Source organism: Stigmatopora nigra, chromosome 7, assembly GCF_051989575.1.
Source record: "Stigmatopora nigra isolate UIUO_SnigA chromosome 7, RoL_Snig_1.1, whole genome shotgun sequence".
Taxonomy (NCBI): domain Eukaryota; kingdom Metazoa; phylum Chordata; class Actinopteri; order Syngnathiformes; family Syngnathidae; genus Stigmatopora; species Stigmatopora nigra.
This window is the reverse complement of record NC_135514.1, coordinates 7,333,199-7,357,670: the sequence shown is the minus strand read 5'-3', so window position 1 is coordinate 7,357,670 and position 24,472 is coordinate 7,333,199. Positions and strand designations below refer to the sequence as shown.

General features: G+C 40.2%; 2 protein-coding genes across 3 annotated transcripts; one reads left to right on the top strand and one right to left on the bottom strand.

Moving 5' to 3' along the window:
• Positions 1-349: 349 nt before the first annotated feature.
• On the bottom strand, positions 350-2,087 carry psenen (presenilin enhancer, gamma-secretase subunit). Its single transcript, XM_077721619.1, has 4 exons — positions 1,919-2,087; positions 1,647-1,727; positions 1,253-1,357; positions 350-979 (listed from the first exon to the last, which is right to left on the bottom strand). Exons 2-4 carry the CDS (start codon positions 1,705-1,707, stop codon positions 840-842), a joined length of 306 nt encoding a protein of 101 aa, XP_077577745.1. The 5' UTR covers positions 1,708-1,727; positions 1,919-2,087; the 3' UTR covers positions 350-839.
• An 828-nt stretch (positions 2,088-2,915) lies between these two features.
• Positions 2,916-23,820, top strand: kmt2bb (lysine (K)-specific methyltransferase 2Bb). 2 transcript variants are annotated; one of them, XM_077721568.1, is made up of 36 exons: positions 2,916-3,245; positions 4,609-4,687; positions 4,809-8,264; positions 8,600-8,781; positions 9,442-9,561; positions 9,824-10,010; positions 10,188-10,425; positions 10,512-10,579; positions 10,682-10,933; positions 11,061-11,167; positions 11,326-11,442; positions 11,757-11,870; positions 11,986-12,132; positions 12,219-12,311; positions 12,405-12,522; positions 12,621-12,734; positions 12,887-13,071; positions 13,170-13,271; positions 13,423-13,533; positions 13,816-13,892; positions 14,022-14,245; positions 14,340-14,443; positions 14,531-14,668; positions 14,804-14,962; positions 15,050-15,167; positions 15,255-15,333; positions 15,411-15,571; positions 15,680-15,841; positions 16,191-19,179; positions 19,616-19,716; positions 19,879-20,016; positions 20,099-20,351; positions 20,524-20,631; positions 20,703-20,786; positions 20,985-21,114; positions 21,383-23,820. In XM_077721568.1, the coding sequence occupies exons 1-36, from the start codon at positions 2,940-2,942 to the stop codon at positions 21,656-21,658; spliced, it is 11,397 nt and encodes a 3,798-aa protein (XP_077577694.1). In that variant the 5' UTR covers positions 2,916-2,939; the 3' UTR covers positions 21,659-23,820. The 2 variants fall into 2 exon arrangements, with proteins under 2 accessions (XP_077577694.1, XP_077577695.1); XM_077721569.1 differs by having other exon boundaries at positions 2,916-3,269.
• Positions 23,821-24,472: the final 652 nt, after the last annotated feature.

Below are 24,472 nucleotides of genomic sequence, written 5' to 3'. Positions count from 1 at the left end.
CTAGTCACATTGGAATGACAGTACTATGACCATGTTCCCCGTGTAAGTGATGTGGAACCTGGCACTTAGATTTTCACTGGACTGTCTAAATATGGCACAGACTATGTTATGACTCGAAAGGATGACAGGAACGTGTGGGGGCTTTTTAAAGGGGATTAAGATATTGGATTTCACAACAGGCGCCAATAATTGTCCAGACTTTCGGGGACCTCTACTGCATACAACATTTTGTGTCCACAACATACCTCACTGATGAGTCAAAAGAACATGCTGGTGTTCTTACAATGTTACGCTGTGCACTTATTTAACATCACAGTCATTGTTTCATTCAGGAATGTAAAACACTAGATTGGTTGGAAGTTTTTATTTGTCTTTTAAAGAAGGGTAAAATATTGCTCAGCCACACATACAGTTTAATGATTTACATCAAGTCAGACCTACTACAATTTAAACCAGATATATCTTTACATTCAGTGGTGCTCTGATATGAGTTTAATTTGCTCTAAAGAAATAAAAATAGTAACCTATGATGTTTTACTTTAAAAAAACACAATGGTAATTAAATAAAATGAAAAGAAAACCATTTTTTGTCACTCAACATATTGTGTGCTGCCCACCTTGGCCACACGAGGGCAGTAAATGCCTCAGTTGATTTTAGCTCGCATCCAAAGCAAAATATCATTGAAAAAAAATCATATTTCAGTTCATACTGCAAACAATTCCTTTACTCACGACACTCCTATCTCAAAGCACGACTATACAAACAGAATTTAGTTGAATACATTTAGCCCAGCTACAAAACTATGAATTGAATGCAAAATAATAATAAAAACAAAAGTTTAAGGAATGCCCAATGGAATTGTGAATGAGAGGTAGTCTCCAACCTCCCCCCACTGGGATCTGTATTGCTGGTAAATAGTGATCCAGGTGGTGAGTACAGCGATCCATAACAGCAACCCCAATGCTGAGCGCTTCACATCTGCATGAACATTGAAAAGAAAAGAAAAATTAACATGAAGTTTAAACATTTGTCATAACTTTTTAGGTTGGACCAGTGGCTATTTAATTGATCTTTTTCTGGGCATTTTGATATTGGTTTATAATAATACCAATCAATTCACAGCTATAAAGGGGCTATAGGAGGGATGTGGTTGTTTCTGACAAAGATAAATTGTCACCTTAATGGAGGGGATCAGTAGGTTCTGTGTGGATTCATAAAATATATTAAAAGAAAGATTACCATTGTACTCACATGATTTTATCTGTAGTTGTTCAGTGTAGGTTGGTTTTATAAAAGCTTCTCGGAAAAACCAAACGACATTGACAAGCCACAGGAATGGCAGCAATGCAAATCCCCCTAAGGGAAGAACAGTACAAATATGTTGAGAGACATTTAAACAACAACAACAAAAAAAAAAAACATTGCAATCCCTTTCTTCAAGTACTCATTTCCTCTGTCAGAATAATAAAAAAATAAGAAAGGGTGTGATGCAAGGCAGATTAAATTTTAGTAACATTAATAAAATGGTACATCTGAATAAGCCCTCTAAAAATAATTGTGATTAATTAGAAGTATTGCATTTAGTTTTATCAAATGTGCAACGCCTGCCCTGAGAGGTTAAATACTCTAAATATTTTATACTCACCTAAATAATATTTTCTGCACAGCCCAAGTTTCTCCTCATTTGGCACTCTTTCCAGGTTCATCGTAGCTGTGTGGATCGTCCCTGAAACGTGTGGAAAATAATTAAACCCAATTTGACAATATTTTCACTGCGAATGGGACTGTTACAGTGTTATTCCAAATAGATTACTCTGTAATGTATATTGAGAGGCGAATTTAATGTAGCTACAGCTGGCTAGCATCCACCAACTTTGATAACCATTAAATCACAATCACAATATAGCAGAAAGTCACCTTATAAGATTTCCCACGTAGTTTTTTTGTATTCTTCAGTAAATTACAACGAACCTGTCGTTTTTTAAAAGAAATTGAGGCGGACAGGAAAAAATATATTCTGGAATTAAAATACACCCAATAACAGGCTCTTCCGTGAGGCTTTTTCTTCCTCTTGTGATTTTTTTGCTTTCTTCTTCCTTTATTTTCCTTGCGGATGTCCTCTGATCTAAAGCGCAATATTGCCACCTTGTAGTATCCTAGCGTATTACAGATAATTTTATAATAAGGATAAATAAATATGTAATGACAGCCAGGACTAGAAAAGGAGAAAAGTTGACATTTTTTAAAATAGTGTTGAATTATTATTACTATTATTATTGCTGTTGTTGTTATGATTACATATTTTGCTATTTCATTGACTTTATATTTTTTCCCAAATGGCTCATTTCATCTCATTTTCTGAACTGCTTTGTCCTCACCAGGGTCACGGGGGTGCTGGAGCTGAATTGGTGGCCAGTCAATCGCAGGGCACAAGGAGACAAACAACCATTAATGCTCACTCATACTTATGGCAATTTAGATTGTCCAATCAGTTTACCATGCATCTCTTTGGACTGTGGGAGGAAACCGGGGTAGCCTGAGAAAACCCACGCAGGCCCGGGGAGAACATGCAGAAGCTCCACATAGTTGGACTGACCTGGATTTGAACTCCAGACCCCCACTGTGAGGTCGATACGCTAACCACACTGTCAAAGAAAAACAAAAGAGGTTTTTACAAAAAAAAAGAGAAAGAAAACAGACACACCATCTATCAGGTCTATCGATTGGTACTGACACAAAGTGGCCGACAAACGATAACGTTGGTCCCCTTTGGCTCCCGGTGCGCCCTTAATCCATTCCATGGTTATCAATGAGCCAATGTCGAAAACTCCATTTCCCATGAAGCATTGCGCACACGCCCTCCCATCTCGCGCCTTCCCGCTTGCCTCTCTTGTCGCTGCCCAAGCCTGCTAGCCGTAGGTGTGTTGTTGTCGAAGCAATGATGGCGGCAGCGGGATGCGGATCAGCAACCGCGGCTGCCGGAGGAGGCCAAGGTGGAACCGCTACAGCCAGAGGTCGTTTTCCCGGTCGGCCTTGGTCATCTCGTAGTCGTTTGCGCTCCGAGAAGCGCTGGCAACTCGGGCGCTCAGGCTCAGAAGCTGATGATGTGACTTACGGAGGGCCAAGGCCCGCAAACCTGGTTGTATCGTTAAACGAAGACCAGTCTCACTTGCGCTTACTTGGAATAGAGGCGAGCCACAAGACCCTTGGCCAAGCTGGGTACAGCTCTAGTGGGAGTGAAGAGGTGAGGTCCCAAACCGACTCAGGAGTTAGTATTCTTATTTTATTTTATTTTTCACCACATCCTAAAACACCGCTAAACGTGCCCAAATGAATGTTGTCCACAACTGTCTATTGGTGCCATGGAGAAATGTCAACATCCCTTGGCTAGGCTAACGCGTTCACATATATGCGCTAACATGAAATGCTAACCAACGTTAGCGGAGCTTTTCGTGACATTTAGTGAGTCGCAGCGTAAAATACAATCGAAACGGAGGAAGTACAGTAACATCAACACCACTGTTGCCAATAACGCAGCACGGTTTGTAAATGTCACCGCGCTACACTTTCCTCCTGAATATTTAATGGAAGCGATCGAGAGAGTACGTCAATTTGTAAACAGCAAAGGCAATTAGTCCTCCAGTGGCCCGCTCCTTATCGGGCCAAAGTAGCTGCTGGCAGCTAATAGTAGCGAACACAAAGAAGGGGGAAGCTAGCTCCAGTACCCGCACTGTAACTAGCCATGCTGCTAACTGTTGTCTTTTCCGCGATCGGACAAAAATAAAACGGAAATAGAAATAAACTCACGAATTACATCATGTAACGTGTAACACGCGTTTCCAATTCGTAAAAACCCTGTTGTGGGCTTACTAATTGTGAGAGATCAATTCAATGGTAAATGCGTTGCATGTTAGCAACTGACAAGTAGGAACTTTTTTGTTAACATTTTTTGGTGTTGAGATTTGTTGTCAGATCATGCATCAAGTTCCAAGGTGCGATGTGTAATAACGTTGGTTTTTTTGCACTCTTTCAACAAGTGGAAACTTGGAGAGGACCGTGATTGAAAACAAGTTTAGCAGTTTTTGTTTGTGGACTTCATTCTTAATTGTCATTACTTTTTTATATATTGTTCAAATGAGTTATTTGGAAATACGCCTGATTTTAAGCTTCAACTATTTTATTCATGATGAAAATGCTAATTAATCTCTGTCTGATGGGATTTCCTGCTATCAGTAATACAATGTTATAGTTTGTTATGCATGTTGTTATTGATTGGTCAGTACGCGCTTTAGGCTTACTATCTCACATCTAAGTGTGCTTTTAGGGTACTACCCTAAATATATCCCATATTGTGGGAAAACTCCAGGTTTAGCAAAAAAGTTGTTTGCACTCTTCCCCTCGAAATATTGCTGCAAAATGCAGATGCTATACATGTGTACATCATAATAATAATATATATAGTATTTCATGTAGAGCAGAACTTGAGCTTTGACATTTTAATTTTGTGTGTGTGTGTGCGTGCCGCAGTGATTTCTCTTAGAGTTTATTGCCAATGGAATCGTGTTAATATTGATGCATGTGTTAATTATTATTATTATTTTTTTAAGGGTGATGACTTCCAAGGTTTTGAAGCTCTTAGGAAAAGGTCTAAAGGAGTACCAGGGTCTCGAAAAAACCCTTCAAAAGGTAGAAAACACCCAGTATGCAAATATTGCATGTACCAGTTAAAATGCAAGCTCAATATCCACATATATTTTTGAAATCTTTGTGATCACTTTGCTGATTTACAACACTTTACTTTTTGTAGGCAATGGCAACACAAAGTCTAAACGACAAAAGGAGAAGGCAGTGCCTGTTACACCAGTTGAAAACGTAGATGTTTGTTCTCCTGATCCTGTTAAAGAGGAACCTTTGGTGGTGGAGAATCCCACTGTATCTTCCAAATCAGAACCCGCCAAGGGTTCCAGGAAGCGTTCTAAAGTCAAGAACATTGTGGATCCAGAGCTGACCAAAGAGGTAGCGCTGTCACCTGCACCGAGGATTACAATAAAATTGGTGGCGAAAAAGAAAATTAAAAGAGTAAAGGATCCTCGTGAGAAGTCTATCAAGAAGATGAAGCTAAAAGGAATTATGGCAAAACCCCAAGAAGAAAACATTCAAGATGAAAACATTGCTACTGCCCATGTTAAATTAAAAGCAAAACCACCTGAGGAGGTTGGAGACAATAAAGAAGCAGTTTCTTTACCTGAACGGAGACGTGGACGATCAGCTTCAAAAGAGACGGTATCACCTGGCATTTCTGTATCTCAAGTTATGGCTGCTGACCAGAAATTACAAGGGGGGAAATCAACATCTAAAGCTGAGACATTAAAAGAGACTGTTGAAGTAAAGACAAAAACACAGTCAAAACGTAATCAAGCCGTTCGCCGAAGCAACAGAGTCACTAACATGCTTCCGCAACCTGTCATGGAAATTGCTGCTGAAACAGTAAATCCAGTCAAAAGCGAAAACATTGTTATAAAGCCAAAAGTGTCCAGAAAGGCTAAGACAAATGTTTCCATGAAGAGGGGGGGCAGGCAAAGTAAAAGGTTAAACAAGGATGCTACAGTCCAAAATAACCAAAGTCCCCCCTTCACTGAGTCTGAGCTGTTAACCGGACAACCCAGCCACAGGTTGCCTTTAAGCGAAGAGAGGAGGGTACCGAGTTTGAAGTTTACAAAAATGAGGAACCCCAAATATGATGCCCAGTCCAGCGGGAAGTCAACTCGAAAAAAGAAGCGAAAAAAATTTATCTGGACTTTATCATTAGTTAAGATAGTGTGTCAGAACCAGCCTGCTGAAAATGCTGTCAAGCTACCTGATAGTGTTGAAGAGATTTCTGAAGTGGGCCTGTCCACTGTAAATGACACTGTCGTTGACAAGAGCTTGATGGAGATGGAGCAGTCGTTAAAATTGGACAATACGGCTCCACAGGAGAATATCATTAAAGGCATTGAAGAGAAAGACTGCCATTACAAGGCAGATGGAGCATTTGAGAAAATGTCTACTTTACAAGTGGAAGTTAGGCACGATGGAAAAGAAAGTTCTTCTCAAGAGGTTGTTCAGCTGGATTGTGGGAAAGTTGTCCCACCTTTCCAAATAAAAAAGCTCTCCTCTCCTGGCAAACATAAGAAATCCAAGACATCTTTTTTGGTTCACCAAGTTAGCCCAGTGCCTGAAAAGAAAGACGATGCTACAAAGGAACTAGTCAAAGTTCAAGAGGACAAAGATAAAGCCCCGTCTCCAGAGTCGGATCCCCTTCCAACCAGGACATTACGAAAAAGAACATTAAGTGTTGATTCGACTCAAAAATTGCCTGTAGCTCGCAAATCTGTGGCAACGCCACGGAAGCGACGGTTGAGAACACGCCCCCAAGATGAAAATTTACCGGAGGTGGTTGTGGAAGCACCTGATCAGGTTCCATCAGAAGAATCCAAGTCACAAATTCCCTGTGAAAACTCCCCACTGGAAACAAATATAAATTCTTTGCCGGAATCTAGCATCATCTCTGAACCACTCCCGGGGGATTCTGAACAGATAACCGATGCTCCTCAAGCTGTGCCTGTTGAAACATCGCCACAGAAAGAGAAGGAGGACAAACCCCAAATTAATAAGGCCAAACCATTGCGCGTGCCTTCTAAACCCAAGAGACGTAACAATAATTCATTTGGGAAAAAGAGGTCAGCTAAAAAGAGGAAGGCTGTTGTAGCTAAAGCTAGTACTGTGATTACTGACTTGGTCAATGTTCAATCTGAAACTGCACAAATTCAGCAGAAGGAAGACCATTCTTTAATAATAGAATCAAGCCAGCCCAAGGAAAAAGAAAGTTTAGAGCCTGAGGGAAATCAGGTCACTGTGTCCACGGAGGTAGAGCCAAAACACACACCTGTAAAAGAGGAAACGGACATTCAATTGATAGACTGTCAGCCACCTTTGGCTTTGGAAACTCAACCAAGTGATCCAAACACATGCTTGCATAAGAAACCCCACAAAAAAGGGAAAAAGAGGCGTAAAATTCTAATTGGGCAGCGTCAAAAGCACAGGAACCGGAACACAGATGGGAAATTTGCTCCTTTCGACGAGTCAGAAGATATGACAACAATTGAAGAGAACATTTCCATCCCATCAGAAATTAACACGTCAGCCTCTGGTCGTAAACTTGTTGGCGTGCAGAAAAAATACAAAAAGAGACCTTCAATTCAGTTGGACTCTAAAGGGCCACAACCAGAGTCGATCCTTTCAACGCTGATAGAAATTGGAATTAACAAAGATGGCAGCGATTTGAAAGAGGAAGAAACTGACTCGTTTGGGGATGGCACACAAGCAGATGCCGTTGACGTGCCATCTGGTAAAACAAAGTTTGCCAAAAACATCAAACACTTTATAATGCCTGTTGTAAGTGCTAGATCCTCTCGAGTCATCAAGACCCCCCAAAGATTTATGGATGATGTTGGGATGTCCATGTTGCCCCGTAGGAACTCCCCTAAGAAAGGTTTGCAACTGGGCTTGCAAATACGAACTGGTAAGAGGAGAGACGATGGGACGGGACAACCCCTTTCTCCCAGTCTACCTGTTGATGATGAGGAAATAGCCCAACTCGATCTTGACTTGTTTTCATCAGACGATCTGGATGATACAGACGACATAACCGACGGTCTCTTTTCCGAGGCAAAAGGTGTCAAAATGGAACAGAGGAGCTCTCTGTTAAAGGACTCTACTTTGAAGTGGGATCTGCCTGCAGAGTTGACAGAGGAAATTTTCGCCATGGACAAGACTCCAGAGAACCAATCTGAAGATATCTTTTTGCCTCCTCCAGTTGATAAACCCCGAGAAGTCTTTTCTTCTGGTCTTTTAGATCATCAGAAAAAGACTTCCCCAATAAAGTTTAATAAACAAGCAGCCCACTTTAAGATTTATCAACGGCTGAACAGATTGCACAAAGGACTTCCCCAGAGCAAAAGTGTGACAGATATGGAAAGTAGTAAATCTCTCCAGTCGCCTGTTGATTTAGCCGAGGGACTTGATGATGAGGCAATGAGCATTAGTCTGAGACAACGTGACACAGACCTTGTGAAGGAAAAATCCAAGCTCAAGATCGAAGACCTAGGCACACCAGGAGTTGTGAGAAAAGTTTGTATAAAAGCTACCAAGTCTAGGTTGCTCGCTGATCGGGATAGTGAAAAACCAGAACCGGCCACAAAGGATTCTGTTGAGGTTCCTTCAGGTACAAACATCATTATTTCGTACATCTACTGTGATTGTGATGTAACCTCTTAAAATATGCTTTTGAATTAATTCACTATCATCCCTCATGTCACAAGATATCCCATTCTTTTAAGCACAACAGAATATTGTGTTCTATAGCTACATGATTACACGATTACTACTTAGAAAACAAAGCTTAGATTTTCCTCTGTAATCATAAAAAAACTAGTGTTTCCATTTTGATTTTTTAAATTCTTTAGTTGTGAGCAGTTGAAAATCGTAAACAAAATGGTTCCTATCTTTTGATAATGAATGAGTTCATGATAAAATAACAGCAATATTTTTCTTTTATAGCCAAACTGGATGCAATGAAGGAGTCAGTCATATCTAAAGATGACCATCCTGTTTCTGTGGGAAAAGGACCTTCTCAGAGAGCACGTCTTACTGGAGCAAATAAAAGAATGTTTAACCTGCTGAGAAAAGCCAAAGTTCAACTGATGAAGATTGACCAGCAGAAACAGATGAAGTCTTCAGGGGTAAAATCAAGCTATTAACTCGCGTTTTGTGTTTCAGCTTCAAGTATATTGTTATATGATCCAATATAGCAAAGAAATATTGCAATACGCATTCCAAACTTTTTGTTAATGTTTGGTGAATGTATTCACTTAAAAATGTGTACAGATGAATGGAAAGCAGAAAATAATACAAAACTAATTCTGCTATTAGCATATAGGAATCCTGTCTAGTGTCTGTAAAGCAGATGTTCTGATTAAGTGTTTTAGCAAATGTAAACACCAGATTGGAATAATCACATCCCATGTAAACAGTTCACCTGAGCGCTTTAATCGGAATGATTTAAATCAGATTGAGGCAAAAGTCTGGCTACAAATGAGGGATGATAATGATTTCTTAAATATTGCATGTGGGTTTGGCCATTATACATCACCTGTTGTTTTTCCTCACCTGTCTGTAAATGGTTCAGGTTGGACAAGTCTGAGTTAGATCAAAATCTAAATATGCACAATTCTCCCCAAAAATAATAGCCTTGTGAAACAAGGAGAAAGTTCAACATTTTTTTTGCAGGACATTTTTACAATGTCATTTTTGGGACATTTTAGATAGGTAATGGCGACATATTTGCCCGTACTGTCTGCCCATGCTTACAAAGATCCCTTTCATGTCTTGCATATCTGAAGCTGTTATCTGGACCTACTGGCGTCCGATCGAGAAACTTGACCTCTCAGAGACAAAGGAGGAAGCAGAGGATGCACCCTGAGACCGATGTTTCAATCAAGACTGAGCCACCTCAAGGACAAGTAAGTAGACTAATCAATAAAGCTTCCAGGGAACAATTGACCTATCAAAATATCTTACATCTTCTTACTTAATCTCTTTAGTTCTAAGATTCGGAAGCGTTTTCAGCATGGCTTTTATTGAAAGAAAACACAATGGAGTGCAGTCCTTTTTATGAATAATGATTTACATTTCAGGGAAAAAGCCTGTAAAATTCTTCTACCCCTGTCTCACCTCTGTCAAAATTCAGTTAGCGTTGTTTTATTTTTTTTTCATCACCTCTAGCCACAACTCATCTCGCCGCTGTGCCAAGAATTCCGTCAGGCCGGAGGTCCACGTATTAAGCACGTGTGCCGCGCTGCTTCCGTGGTGCTTGGACAGCCTCGGGCCTTGGTACCAGATGACATTCCCAGGCTCAGCGCTCTGCCTCTGCACGAAAGAACAGGCATCTCTCCATCTGCTGTGATCAAGGGTAAGCGAAAGTGGACAAAAGAGGGCTGCTGCTTTCCGATAATTGATCACACCAGTGAGATCAAACACTTGAAATTATTTTTTTCTTCTAAAAAGTCACATCAACCGCTACCGCCAACATTGCTTGAAAGTGCCTGTTGCCTGATGGAAATTTACAATCAATTTAATTGGTTTGCAGATGTCGCGGATGGCTCTCTATCAGAATCAGACGGTCCTGATTTCTCAGATTCAAAAGTCACCAAGGTCAAGAGGACCTCCGGCTTTGTGAAACGAAAAGGTCTCGGGCCTTTCGGCTATCGCTCTCGGAGATGTGGTGTATGTAAAGGTTGCAACCATGAAGAGGATTGTGGAAGCTGCATAAACTGTTTGGACAAACCCAAGTTTGGTGGTCCCAACACCAAACGACAGTGTTGTGTGTAAGTTGTTAAATATTTAAACCTCTGTTACATTGACCATGACAATTCATTGCAAATAATGAGTGATGTGCCTTTGCCCCAACAAGCTACAAGAGATGCGATCAAATTGAAGAAAGGAAAGCTCGCAGATTAAGCGGAAGAACTGCACCCAAAGGTTATATCTTACTCCTTTCTTTGAAGTACATCTAGTCCTCTAATTTGTAATAGCTTCCCAAAAAAAGAAATTCAATAATTTTTTTCTTGCTCTCTTTTTCAGGCCCCAAACGAGGGCGATCCTCTTTTAGTGGAGGACATTCAAGTAATGATGAAGGGCTAGAGGGAGTGGCAGATTCGCCCTCTGGCCTCCAAGCTGACAGTAACAGTCCGTCTCTGAGAAAGCAGCCAAAGCGTGTTGTAAAACCGCGTGTGTACTTTGACCTGGTGGACTATGAGTCAGATTTGGATGAGAAGGACCTCAACTCAGCCTCACCAGCCAGAAGGAGAGGAAATGGGTCTCGTTTGTGTACAGGTGAACTAAATCTTAGATCAGTTCTTTCTTATTATTGTTTAATGTTGCACAAATAATTATAATATAGAGATTGAACATTTCCCTTGCTACATTGTTCACATTTATTTGTCATTATCTTCCTTCAAAGACTTTGTTTCATTGGATGGATTCCTTGGGGATTTATCGGATGATGAGATCCGGCATCGGAAATCGAGCTCACATCGTGTGCCATCTGTTAGGCGCAAACCTGAGAAGGTTGGAAAATATGAGATTTTTTTTCAAATCAGACACGGTCAAATGGCTGGGCAGTCTGTATGTGTCCTTGTTAGCTGCATAATGTTGAACTCATTTGAACTCAATGGAATGCGCACTTCCAGCTTTATTTCCCCATTAATGTTCTGTTTGTCTTTCAGGGTTCAGCGTTGTTTGAGGAAACGCCTCCAAGTGTCCTGGCTGCCATCGCTAATGGATTTGAGCAGAGGGAGGTGGAGTCTTCCAAGCCCAATCATAAAATACGGGTGGATTTCAAGGTATTTTTCCTTTCTTTGAAGACCCCATGGATATATCTATCAAATATTAAAACACCTCCCATCAAATGTTTTTTTCATTCTAAAAATACATTGGAAAATGTCTTTTCATTTATATTGGTTAATAAATACGTTTTTTTAATCTTTTTGCAATTATACAAACTTTTGCATAATTTTTAGAGTTTTGAGTGTGATAGTTAAGGTCGTGGAATGAATTAATTTTGTAAGTAAAGGTTCCACTGTACTATTTTACCAATGGATATTTCATAATGACAAACATGCTGTCTTGAAAATTCATTGTATTTTAAATGTTTTAGGAGGACTGTACCTTGGAGAATGTTTGGAACATGGGTGGTTTAAGTATCCTGACCTCTTCACCCAACATGCCACCTCACGTGTGCCTTCTCTGTGCCAGTAAAGGGCAGCACGAAGTAATTCTACTTTGAAATGTTCTGATATGTCCTTCTCAATTTAAAACATAAGTAACATTTACATGCATTATGTATTTTACAAACTCAAGTATATATATGTATATATATTTTTTAGATGTTGCATTGCCAAGTGTGCTGTGAGCCCTTCCACTGGTTTTGCCTTGAAGAGGCAGAGCGCCCCTCAGTGGAAAACAAGGAAAACTGGTGCTGTCGTCACTGCAAATTTTGCCATGTGTGTGGCAGGAAAAACAAGCAATCAAAGGTATGCCCAAACAATAACGTTGCATTCTTCTGTTTTTATTAGAATGAATGAGTTTCGCTTATGCAATTTTAAAACATTTTCCTCAGCCTTTGTTGGAGTGTGAAAGATGTCAAAACTCTTATCATGCTTCCTGTCTTGGACCAAATTATCCAAAGCAAAACAAAAAGAGGAAAGCTTGGGTGGGTTCACATAAAAAAAAAAAGATACAGTCATGGAGATTCCCTTGAAGCAATTGGATTGTATAACACACCAATGTGTCTCTCTCTCTGTAGGTTTGTATGACATGCATCAGGTGTAAGAGTTGTGGCGTTACGCCTGGGAAGAGCTGGGACATTGACTGGAATCACGATGAAGGACTCTGTCCAGACTGTTCAAATCTGTTCGAACAGGGTAAGTACAATATACCTTTTTTTTTAGGTTGTTTTCATTCAATCATGTGGATATTTTTACTTTGTCCATTTAATACTTGTATTTGTTTGTCTTATCAGGTAACTATTGCCCAATCTGTTTCAAGTGCTATGAGGACACTGACTATGACAGTCAGATGATGCAGTGTGGTACTTGTAACCACTGGGTACATGCCAAGTGTGAGGATCTCACAGGTAATATTTAACTTAGTCGGAATAAAAAGAGGTTATTTTCCTGAATAATGTTGGAGGATATGTTTCTAATTTACCTGCAAGAATATATTAGTTGACATGAGCTTGTTTGGTGCTTCTTTTTTGCTAACCTCTTTCTTTTTACCAAACTTCAGATGAACTATATGAGATCCTGTCCAGCCTTCCAGAGAGTGTGGTATATTCATGCCGGCCATGTAGTGTGACACAGCCCAGTGCCTGGAGAGAACTGCTCTACATTGAGCTGCGATCTGGAATAGAGAAAGTTCTCGCCTGCTTACTGTCTTCCACCCTCACCCAGCACCTTGTTACCTGCTCTCATGTAAGAAAGACGACTCATTTCTCACTGTTAAACCTTTGTATTGTTTTAAATGAAATCCATGAAATTCAGTGGTCACATTCTCTACTGTTTATCGGCAGTGTGAAAAGATGGCGGGGCCTGATAGTGGAGTTGAAGGACGACCTGCCTGTGACCTCCGAGCTGTGGGCAAAAAGTTTGACAAAGGCGTTTATACAACATTGGTCAGTCCTACTCATTCTCATTTAAATATGATGTTACATTTAGAATTGGTTAACAAAACCTAGTAAGGCATGAGTTTATTGTGACAATGGAATTAATTTAATTAGGTAGTGTGTACTAAAATTAAATGTATATATATATTTTTTTTTACAGAAAATGTTCCATGAAGATGTAGTTCAAGTAATTAGAAAGAGGCTTGAACAAGAACAACACCTCCCAGAAGAACAAAGACCCACAGCCCTGGCACGCTCGTACTATTTAAAAGTATGACAATTTTCTTTACCCCAATCTAATGCTTCTTGATAAATGTATTTTTTTTTGTCTCTTGAATTGTATTTTGTTTTAGTTCTGCTTCACTAATGAGTTGATCCTAGACATTCTCATTAAAGTTTATATTTGTATCATTTTTGGTAGAATGAGCCTTTTGAAGCACACTGTCAATTAAAACTAGCATCATTTTTTATTCCCCTCCCCCTTTTTACACATTTTGTCCTCTGTGATCAGAATCAAACACCAAGTGAACTCTTTAACTTTTTTTTTTCAAAGCTACTTGAAGAAGTCTTCAATTGGTTCAACAGTCAAGACCCCAAAGTTTGGAACTCATGTACCAAAACATTGCCAATGTGAGTCATTTCTCCTTGGTTGGATTGTGTATTTGTGGTTACCCCTGGGCTCACTCGTTGGGTGGTAAAAATCTTTCTTTGAAAGGACAGAGATGTGGATTTATTCAATTTGGATTTATTCCAACACAGGGGGATGCTGTCACACGCTGTTCACCCTCCTACTACAGAGCACGTGTATGCTCAATGGCAGGAGCGGGAGGAGCTACTATCTAGAACATCTTTGGAGCGTCTTCATGATGACGACAGTCAAAGTTTAGACGAAAGGAAAGATGAGGTGGCTCCTCCAATGTCTGCTGAGCACATGACTTGGAAACATTTCAAATCAAGCAGTGCCTTTCGGCACAAGTTAAAAGGTAATCGTTTAAAGATGTTTAATAGCTTGTCTATTTGTGTTTTGTTTTATTTGAAGATGACTCTTTTTACATTTGTACTTTCACACAAACCTAGGAAAAAGGGGAAGGTTTTCAAAAGCGGACTTGGATACAGGCTGGTCAAAGGATGATGAAAGGCAGTGCTCCTTGTGCCAAAAATTTGGAGACCGTAAACCCAATGTAAGCAGTGTACTAATTGAAAAATCTCTGCCACTGTCAGACATTTCGGAAAATTAGCAAATTATTATTATTTTTATTTTTTTTTAGGATGCAGGCAGGTTGTTGTACCTGGGCCAGAATGAGTGGGCTCATGTTAACTGCTCTCTGTGGTCAGCTGAAGTTTTTCAAGAGGACAATGGTGCTTTACTACATGTCCACAGTGCTGTCACAAGGGGTCGCTTGATGGTTAGTTTTAATATGCATTGTTGCACTCATCAATATCAAATTTGGTTGTGAATGAATGGATTCTGACTCTTTGTATGGGTTTTTATATTATCAATCAATTCTAAACTATGTTTTGTGATCCAATTTTGCTGGCAGCGGTGTGAACGATGCAACCAAACGGGTGCCACAGTTGGCTGTTGCCTGACTTCTTGTCAGAGCAACTATCACTTCATGTGTGCGCGGTCTCGGCATTGTGTATTCCAAGATGACAAGAAGGTCTACTGCCACAAGCACAAGCATCTCATCAGTGGAAAGGTATTGCTTCTGCCTCATCCTTTCAAAACAATATGGATAGTATTTTCATTTTAACACTTGGATTTTGTTTGTGTATGTGTTATGAAGGTAATTACCGGGCAGGACTTTGAAGTAAATCGACGGGTATATGTGGATTTTGAAGGAATCAGCCTCCGGAGAAAGTTCCTCACTGGATTGGAGCCAGAGTTAATTAATGTTATGATTGGTATGGTTTACTTGTCTGATTTTCAAAGAATGTTTGTTAAGAAACTGACCCATATTGTTTTAAAGTTTGTTAATTTTCTCTATTCAGGTTCTTTACAAATTGATAGACTTGGTGTCCTGTCAGAACTTTCAACAAACAAAGGAAAGCTATTCCCTGTGGGATTTCAGTAAGTTATTGTTTGGCTATCTAAAGTTGGAAATAGAGAGCTAACAGCATTACTTAATGGTTGTTTTCCTTTCTAAGGTGTTCTCGATGGTATTGGAGTACTTTGAATCCACTGCAAAAATGCAAATACACATGCACAGTCCGTGAAGTCCAACCTTTAATACCAGAGAAACCCATTGAGGAGATGCCAGATCAAGGAGACAATCACACCATTGAGCACAACCCTTGTCCATTACCTGGTGAGTTTATTCTTCCTTATTTATTATTATCATTTAGGATAGATAACATAGCAGAATGAAATGTATAAAATCACAAGTTCCAATCTTTTTTTTTTCTATTTAACTCAGAATCTGAAACCCGAGAGACAGATGCATATCAACTGCAGCCCCAAACCGAGGAAACTTTTGTTCAAAGTACAAAAGCAGAACACGGAGTAAAGCCAAAGATTCCCACCTACCCACAAACCAGGAGACCAGCTGGAGGACTTTCTCGACCGTTGCCTTCCCCAGGTAAAGCCATGCTTTTCTCAAGTTAATAAGTTAAATGCACTGTCAAGATTACAACAAGCTCAATATCTTTTGATCGTTAAATTACACTGCATTGTTGAAATGTTTTTAGTGCCAACTTAAAAAAGAGAGACTATCACCCCAAAAATGAGATTCAGTTGCTATTTGAATAGAAAGTGGCACAAATGGCATTTGCATACAGGAATGGACAAAAGCTTCTATATGAAGTGAAAGCAACATTCTGACAAATAACTTTTGAATACGGTGGAATTGATGATTTAGTGACTCGTTAAGAAGATTTGGATGCGTTTTCTTGGATTTACACTACTAATTTGTTTTGTTTTCCTTCCAGGAGCAAATCCAATAAAACCTCACCACATATTAACAGTAAGTGATCTGGAGGAGACCAGAAGGGCTCGACGCCACAACCCCCACACACAGACGACAGGCCTACGTAGTAGCGTGCCTCCTCCCCTAGGACCCTCAACTGGACCAATCACTCTTCGTGGGAAATCTTCTCTTCCAGCTTCCCCGCTTTTCTCCAATGCTACTTCAGACATCCTTATAAGTTCTTCACCAGTCCGGCCAATTGGGGGCAGAAGTACTTCCTCACTGCGTTGCCCTGGTAACGCAAAAACCCATTGTGCGTCATCTTTTTTTCCCCAGTCGCCCTGGCAGGAGAGTACAGGAACATTTGTGTCGCCAACTTTGTCTTTCTCTCCATCCATCCACAATTTACCTAGGACACGATTGTCTTTTGATCTCAGCCAATCAGATTCTGTCGAAGTGCCTCACAATTTCTTGGCATCACCAGAACCGGAAGATGTATCCCCTGCAAATGGCACTTCACCTCAGAGAGACATGGATGAACAGAAAGATGAAGACAAATTTCCCTTTACTTCATATCCCAAGGAACCCACCGTAACTATGGGACAGGAGTTGAGGACAGAATTGGAGATTGAAGAGACAGTTCTGAACGAGGTTGTGGCTATGAATTGTGGTGGACAAATAGTGGTGGAAGGGGATGATCAGGAAGAATTTTGGGGTCGTGCACAAGAGGTACAGAAAAGAAAGACTCTTGTTGCAAGTCTTCCACTGTCTGCAGCATCAGGGAGGAACGACCAGGGCAACACCTCCTCAGATGATGATATGGAGCATTACTTTGACTTCTCTCGGACTGTTGTTAGCTGTGCTGGGTCGAAAGATCTTCCCAAATCTCCCACATCTACTTCTTCCCGAAACATGGCTCAACTGGATGGTATAGATGATGGAACAGAGAGTGATGCCAGCATCTCCACGAGTGATGATCCTCACAAAGTTGATGGTTCCGGCCAAAAAAATCCAACCAAGAACCTAGTTAACAGTGGTGTCACCAAATTGGAAACATTTTCCAACACCACTTCACTTCTGAATCAGAACCCAAAAGTGCCACCCAATTTCAAGCACAAGGATTCCTCATCTCTGACAATTTCATCTACAATCAGCAAACCCATTGACACATTTCAGAATCCTCCAGGAACCTCAAAACAGATCAGCATGGGATTAGATTTGGCACAGATGCCCGTGGTCTCTGCTCACCAAGTGGGTAACAGAAAACAGGAAAATGTTCTTCCTACTCTTGAGGGTGTCCCTAATTTATTGTCAGAGGGCCCTGAGAGTCTCTGTTCCGAGGGGTTTCTAAAGAATTCTTGTCTTGGGTTTCCCCCCAGAAAACCTGTATTAGAAACGATTAATAAAAATATCCAGCAGCCTGAACCATCTAAGCCCTTGAAGTCAAAATCTGACAGCAACTACCTTATGGCATCAGCTGAGCCTTCTGTGATTGGGAACCACATAACAGGTAACTTGACGTCAAATTCCCCTGACGATGTGCGGGATTCTCAAAGCTTAAGTGGAAAATGTCCTCAAGGACCTTCAGACTCTCTTCAAGTCTCTTCCATTTTTCCGAGTCTCACACAGACCTCTCTCACAAGCATTACAATACAGCCTGTAAATCCATCACAAGACTCAAACATTGAGCAAAGGGACACCTTGTCTAACACAATTGCTGATGGAGGCCTGACTCCCACTGTGCTCAGAGTTGCACCCCAACGTGAACCGTTGGTATCAGGGACACATGTCCAAGCAGAAACCTCTGGCAGTATCGTGTTATCCATGCCTTCCACACAGGCACAGCCTTTGGGTTCGACAGCAGTGACCATTGTGTCTTCCTCTGCTTCATTATCCTGTATTCCTGGAGTTAGTCTACCCGCTACAACACTAGTCCAAACCAACTCATCCCCAGTCATTTTAAATGGCTATAACTCTTCATCTGTCCAGAAGGAGGCTTTATCTGGTCACACCATCTCAATAAACTTTTCTACTCCAAGACCTGCTTTGGAACCACAGCAGCCAGTGATATCTCCTGTTCTACCTGGTCACGCAATTCTTACTGTGAAAGAAGTTGGAGGTCCAAATGTGGATGCTACACCTCATGTTTTGTTGGTAAACCGCCTTGGGCAAATCTTTGTAAAAAACCCAGACAGTAACACATTCCAGTTGCCGAATCCTAATGCTCCGTCCTTTAACTGTGTAACTCAGATCGCTAGTCTTTTGCAAAGTAATGCACTGTCTACCACACTAGCAGCGGCAGGAAACATGTCAACTCAACCTTCTGGAACAAGTATAATATCAACCGCGTCCACAATAGCTGTTAGTTCTGAGCAGAACCCTTCCACAATTTCACAGTTGCTTACTCACAATAGCAATGGGGCTTTGTCTTCGATCAATGCCAAAAAGCCAAAAAAGAATGCAAAAAAGCCCAAAGATGAACCTGCTTCAGAAAAGAAAAAAACCAAGAAAAAGAAAGAATGCAGTTCATTAAAAAAATCCAAGTCCTCCAAGACAGTTGACCAGTCCAATCTGCCAACAAAGAGTTCAAACACATCTCCCGCAGAGAGTGCCGAAGCAATTATCAACCAAGCAATGGCAAGTAACTTCACCCCTAAGTGGAGTGGGCTTCGGACACTCAATTCTCCCTCACTGGTTTTACCCCCTGGGCTACTCAATGAGCCTGAACCTGTAGCGCCATACCCTAAGACTGCACCCACTCCGACATCCCGCCCTCGGACCCATGTTCGCATGAAAAGAGTGTCTTCACTTTCTGACCGTATCGTCACGAAGAAGTCAAAAGTGGATTTCCTAGCATCTGAGCCTATCAGTGATGACGAGTGCAAACGACCAAGTGTACAGAGTGTCTTCAGCAGAGCTTCCGGAGTTCGCATTAAGACTCCCACTGTAAAAGGAATACTTAACTTGGATGAGTTAAAGCAGGAGTATCAAAGTGATTCTGAAAACTCTGGGTAAGATTTGACTTCTTTCAAATTTGTCAACTTTAACCAACTTGTGCAACATTGTTGGATCGCAGACAATATTTCCTCAAACAGTAGCATCAATTTTATTGAATACTGTGTTTCAAGTCCTCTTTTTTTTAAAACTTTATCTCAAATTGATGCATTGTTGTTTCTCCTCCAATCAGGAAATAAGCACGTTGTAACAGACAAAAATTTGGGTATGCGCCTGACACAGTTCCTGTCTCTTTATTAGACCCTAATGAGGATAGATACTATATATTGCAAAACAACCTTAAGAACATGTAGTCAGTAACCAAAACAACAGTATACAAAAACCCAGCAGAATAAATGTTATGTAATGTACATAGGAACATTAACAAAAAAAAGAGACTAATGCACCTTACAGAGTTTGTTTGACAACATAATTGCTTCTTTTGTTTTTCAGTTGTGAAAACTGGGACTTTATGTCTCGGGGTGAATGCGGCAAGCAGCAGGCTTTGGAATCAGTGGGTCACGCCACCTTCATTGACTGGAAGAAATACTCTGGTACATTTTACTCACTTATTGTTCAATAAGCTTACAGCCAAATGAGTGGTACTTTTGTAACATTTCTGTTATATACCAGTAGAAGACTTGTGAAACAAACTGATAGAAGTTAATGGGTCTGTTTTCTGTGTGAGCATTTAAAAAAAAGTGTTGCAATCACAGGTGCTGGTTCGGCCTCAGAAGATGACTCCGTACTGTCTGATGATGAAGAGGAGTGTTTGCCAAACAAAGATCAGCCACACTTGTGTTTCCAGATAAGAAGTGATGATGGTTTCAGTGTGGAGGCTGACACGATCGAGGGTGAGTTTAACTTGAGTCAAATTTAAACTTAAATTTTGACTATCGTCTTTCAATGCATTTATATCTAAACTCTCCCTTCTAGTGGCTTGGAAAGCGGTGATAGATGGCGTCCAGGAGGCGCGAGCAATCGCAAAGTTAAGACCTCTGGTTTTCCGGAGGCTCACCGGCGCCCGAATGCTTGGTCTAATCCATGATGCAGTGGTCTTCTTACTGGAACAACTCGAAGGAGCCCACCATTGCCAACATCATGAGTTCCGCTTCTTCAAACAGTTCAACCAGGAAGACGACCTTCCCGTCAATCCCACTGGCTGTGCCCGCTCTGAACTCTACCTTAGGTGTGTGCAAAAAAGGCTGATATAATGAGATGAAAAAGTCAGGTGTATTTAGGAATCAATCTCGATCTTGGCTATCAAGACTGTTTTTGGGAGAGCCATATAGTAGATGAATTTCTCCCTTGTGTTTAATCTTTGATGGTGACAATTACTAATTCAAAACCTTTTTTATCAGGAAATCTACCTTTGACATGTTCAACTTCCTGGCATCTCAGCATAGGCAACTTCCTGACATCGGGTCATATGACGATGAAGAAGATGATGTTCTTTTGAAGTCCACAAGGTCAGTTGTAATTTCAAACATGTTTGCTGTTTGACTTGGTGTTTCGCTGACACGCTTAACTCTTGTATTAGACGAGCCACTAGTTTGGAGTTACCAATGGCCATGCGCTTCAGACACTTGGAAAGGACGTCAAAGGAAGCTGTGGGCGTGTACAGGTCAGCATTCAATTGTTTTTACAAAAAAGAATTGAGTAAGGAAGCTGTAAACTGGTTTTGAGTTCATATTTATCTGATATCATTGTCTATGTTTTTTATAGTTATTTCTTTATCAGCATTTTGACTTGTTATTGACAATTTATTTGTATTTCACTTATTATTTACTTACTTATTTCACTCTAACGCTACTTAACGTAGGTCTGCAATCCATGGGCGTGGACTCTTCTGCAAGAGGAACATCGACGCTGGCGAGATGGTCATCGAGTATGCTGGCATTGTTATTCGCTCAGTGCTCACTGACAAAAGGGAGAAGTACTATGACGGCAAGGTGGGTTTCATTTTCAGAACAGCATGACTCGCATTGCTCCAGTATAATTTGTTCACCATGGTTTCCATGTAAGGTGGGCCTTATTGTTGTTGTTAAGTTTGCAACATTCTCCTGCTTAGTCTTACTTATTGTACATTTCATGTAGTAATATTCATGGCATACTACACTTGAGGCAGATTTTACGTATACTGTAAAGAATGCAATATTGTAGGAAAACACTGTTGTGATAAAAAATGTACCAAGTGAATTTGTTGTTTTCTTTTGTCAGGGCATCGGTTGCTACATGTTCCGCATTGACGATTTCGATGTGGTGGATGCGACCATGCACGGAAATGCAGCTCGATTCATCAACCACTCGTGTGAGCCCAACTGTTACTCCCGAGTGATCAACGTAGAGGGCCGTAAGCACATTGTGATCTTTGCCTTGCGAAAGATCTACAGGGGAGAAGAGCTCACCTACGACTACAAATTTCCCATCGAGGATGCCAGCAACAAGCTCAACTGCAACTGCGGCGCCCGGCGCTGTCGACGTTTCCTCAACTGAGAGATCTGCCGTCATTTTAGACGGAGATATTCTTGTTTACTAGAAAGCCTTAATTGAAGGTGGCACTGGCCCGTGTTCCGACACGTCGAAGCACGCAGCGTAGAGCGGGACTTAGCCACTATATTAAGACAAGACATCGTTCTGTGCGGCTGGATCGGGAGGCGGGCAGAAGAAGATGTTGTCCGACACTGACGCGTATTTCTGTGAACGGTACCCAAGGCTGCCTGTTGGATACTCTCACGTTTTGATTATTCACAATATAGCCGGGCTTCCCGATCTCCGTGGACCCAATTCCACATTTCCTGGTTACGCACGGCAAGCCTTATCTGTCAAAATGAGTGTGGAAAAGGTACATCTTGGATTTGAGAGATTCTTAAAAGTTTTAGTCTTTTTAGAGGAGAGTTGTTGTCTTTTTATAGTACATTTGTAATCATCTTTGCTCCACCCTGTAGTGAAGGGGAACATCATTGCCCCGTGTGTTGTAGTGAGGCCAGTTCTTCAGCCATATATTCACCCAAACCTTATTTTATGTTCCACACTTTTTTCTTTTTTTGGGGACATATTTTATTGCTGTTTGTCCTTTCCGGACAACGCCCTTGGTGCTGAGCATTGTGGGGTATTCTAAAGACTGAGATTCCCCGCAAATGAGGAATGGTTTAGCTGGGTGTCCCCCCTCCCTTTTTTTTTAATGAATGCACTCTGTCAGTACTTATTGAATAACTCATCATGTTTCATGTCCTTTTGAAGAGTTAAGCATTTCAAAGAAATGTTGACTCCTTAATGTACAGCACATGTAGCAAACACTACCCAAACAAAACGTGAAGAGCGATAAATACCAGTTTTTAAAGTTATTTATTGTGCTTAGTTCATTTAAGATTCCAACAAGATTGCCCCACACTTGCACATAAATGTCCTTACAAATTCCCATTTTTTTGCAAAATCTGTGCTACTGTGTTAATCAGGGAGAGCGCCAGTGTAAATTGCCTTTTGATTGTGTGCGCGCACACTTCCTGCAACAGAATTGTCGTGAACCTAGGCGTTGACGTCAGAAACGGACAATTCACTCAGCAGCACCTAATTTAAGATTTTAAAAAGAAAAAAAGTTGTTCTTTGTGATGTCCAGTGCTGTCTTTAATTAGCTAAATTGAATTCACACTGTTTGAAATTGGTATTTGATATTTATTCACATTTTGAGTTGGACTTTTTAATGGTGAAAGGTTGTTTTGTATAAATGGTGGTGGGTCTACAGCTCCTCTTTTAATGCCTGTTTTGTTTACAATGTCCTTTTGTTTCACTAATTTACTTGAAATTTCTGTTGAGGCAATCGAGTTATACATTTATGGCCTTTTTAAAAAAAATATTTGTACAAGGTATTTTTTTTAATAGAATAATATGTTAATTTTATTTCATTTTCTTTGTTGTGGCAAATAACTGGCTGTCTTTGAGCATGCCATAGAAGTAAATCAAGCACTGTTTAATTCAAATCACCACCCTTCCAAATTCTATTTTCTTCCTCACATTTTGAGCAGAATTTCAGTGTTTATATTGTTTGTGTCCATTTTGCATGTCCAATCACTGGGATGGAGCCCAGATTGTTTAGTGTCAATAAGATACCAAAAAAAAAAGAAAAAAGAAAAAAAAAAGGAACAGATTCACTCCAAGTCATTGCAAGGATTCTACCTCAGCTGTCATGACAGATGTTTGGGAATACTGATGCAAAAACAGAGGTTAACTCGGTTTTAATGTATATAGAGCTGGTGTGTGCTTATTTACACCCGACTCTCATTTTAGGTGTGTGTGTGTGTGTGTGTGTGTCTGCAAAGAAGGATGCAAAATTATAATTGATTCTGTCTTAAAAATAAATAAATAGAACCATATTGCCCAGAAACGGTTCAGAAAGCTATGTTATATACAAACACAAATATTATAAATAAATATATATATATATATAAATGGATATATTGTAGGGTTATTTTAAAGTAAGTGCAAAAGACAAAAATGAGGACAATTGGGATCTTTAACTTTGTCTTTGTTACCATGTACAAATAAAACCCTGAGTTTGTAAACATTTGTATACGTATTTCTAAACCTGTTTAATTTTTCTATGCACTTTTTTATTTATATTATTTGTTTAAATAAAGATGTTAAGATGTTTCAACTGATCTTGTGTTTATGTCTTCATCATTGTATTGTATTTTAATTTATGTTTAGTACCACTAATGTACAATCTACAGTTAGTTATAGTTTCAATATGCGTTAAATGTCAATGACTATTGTTACTTTGTTTAAAAATAGTAGCATTGTAACTTTCAATTACTTTTTTTCCAAGTAATTTGGGCTAAGTTATACATTTTACAATAACCTCTTTTGATCAGTCACAATTTTTAGTTTAAGGCCTGGTAATGTTATATTTGCCACTAAATAATTCATTTGAAAAACTACCAAAAATAGATTTAATTTGAAAACCAATCAGCGCTTTATTTTATTTTATATTTTTTTCAAGTGAATACTACATGCTACAATAGTCCCATTGTATTTTTAAAAGATTCAGATGACTGGATCAGGGCCTTCAATAGACAGGTGTTTCTAGTTGCTGATAATGTCTTAATTAGTCCTGGTGTGACATGTCAATGTTGACTAATGTGTGTTGTGTAAATGTAGGTGCTGCTGATGATCAAGTCAGGTGTGAAGTCGTGGGCTGGGTGGCTGTTGAGGGGCTGCTGCTGCATGGCTACTAGACTGCTCCAGAACTCCAAGCGCAAAGTACACTGGTAAGGAGAAGCGCCACCGTGAGTTCGGAGGTGCTTAATTATG

Bases quoted from the DNA above. Each gene is read 5' to 3' on its own strand.
- psenen (XM_077721619.1), bottom strand. From the start codon at position 1,707: ATGAACCTGGAAAGAGTGCCAAATGAGGAGAAACTTGGGCTGTGCAGA. The intron at 1,358-1,646 runs GTGAGTATAAAA...TTCTTCCCTTAG, and splicing joins GTGCAGAAAATATTATTTAG to GGGGATTTGCATTGCTGCCA. The intron at 980-1,252 runs GTGAGTACAATG...ATGTTCATGCAG, and splicing joins ACAACTACAGATAAAATCAT to ATGTGAAGCGCTCAGCATTG.
- kmt2bb (XM_077721569.1), top strand. From the start codon at position 2,940: ATGATGGCGGCAGCGGGATGCGGATCAGCAACCGCGGCTGCCGGAGGA. The intron at 13,272-13,422 runs GTCAGTCCTACT...TTTTTTTTACAG, and splicing joins AAGGCGTTTATACAACATTG to AAAATGTTCCATGAAGATGT. The intron at 19,717-19,878 runs GTACATTTTACT...TTGCAATCACAG, and splicing joins TGACTGGAAGAAATACTCTG to GTGCTGGTTCGGCCTCAGAA.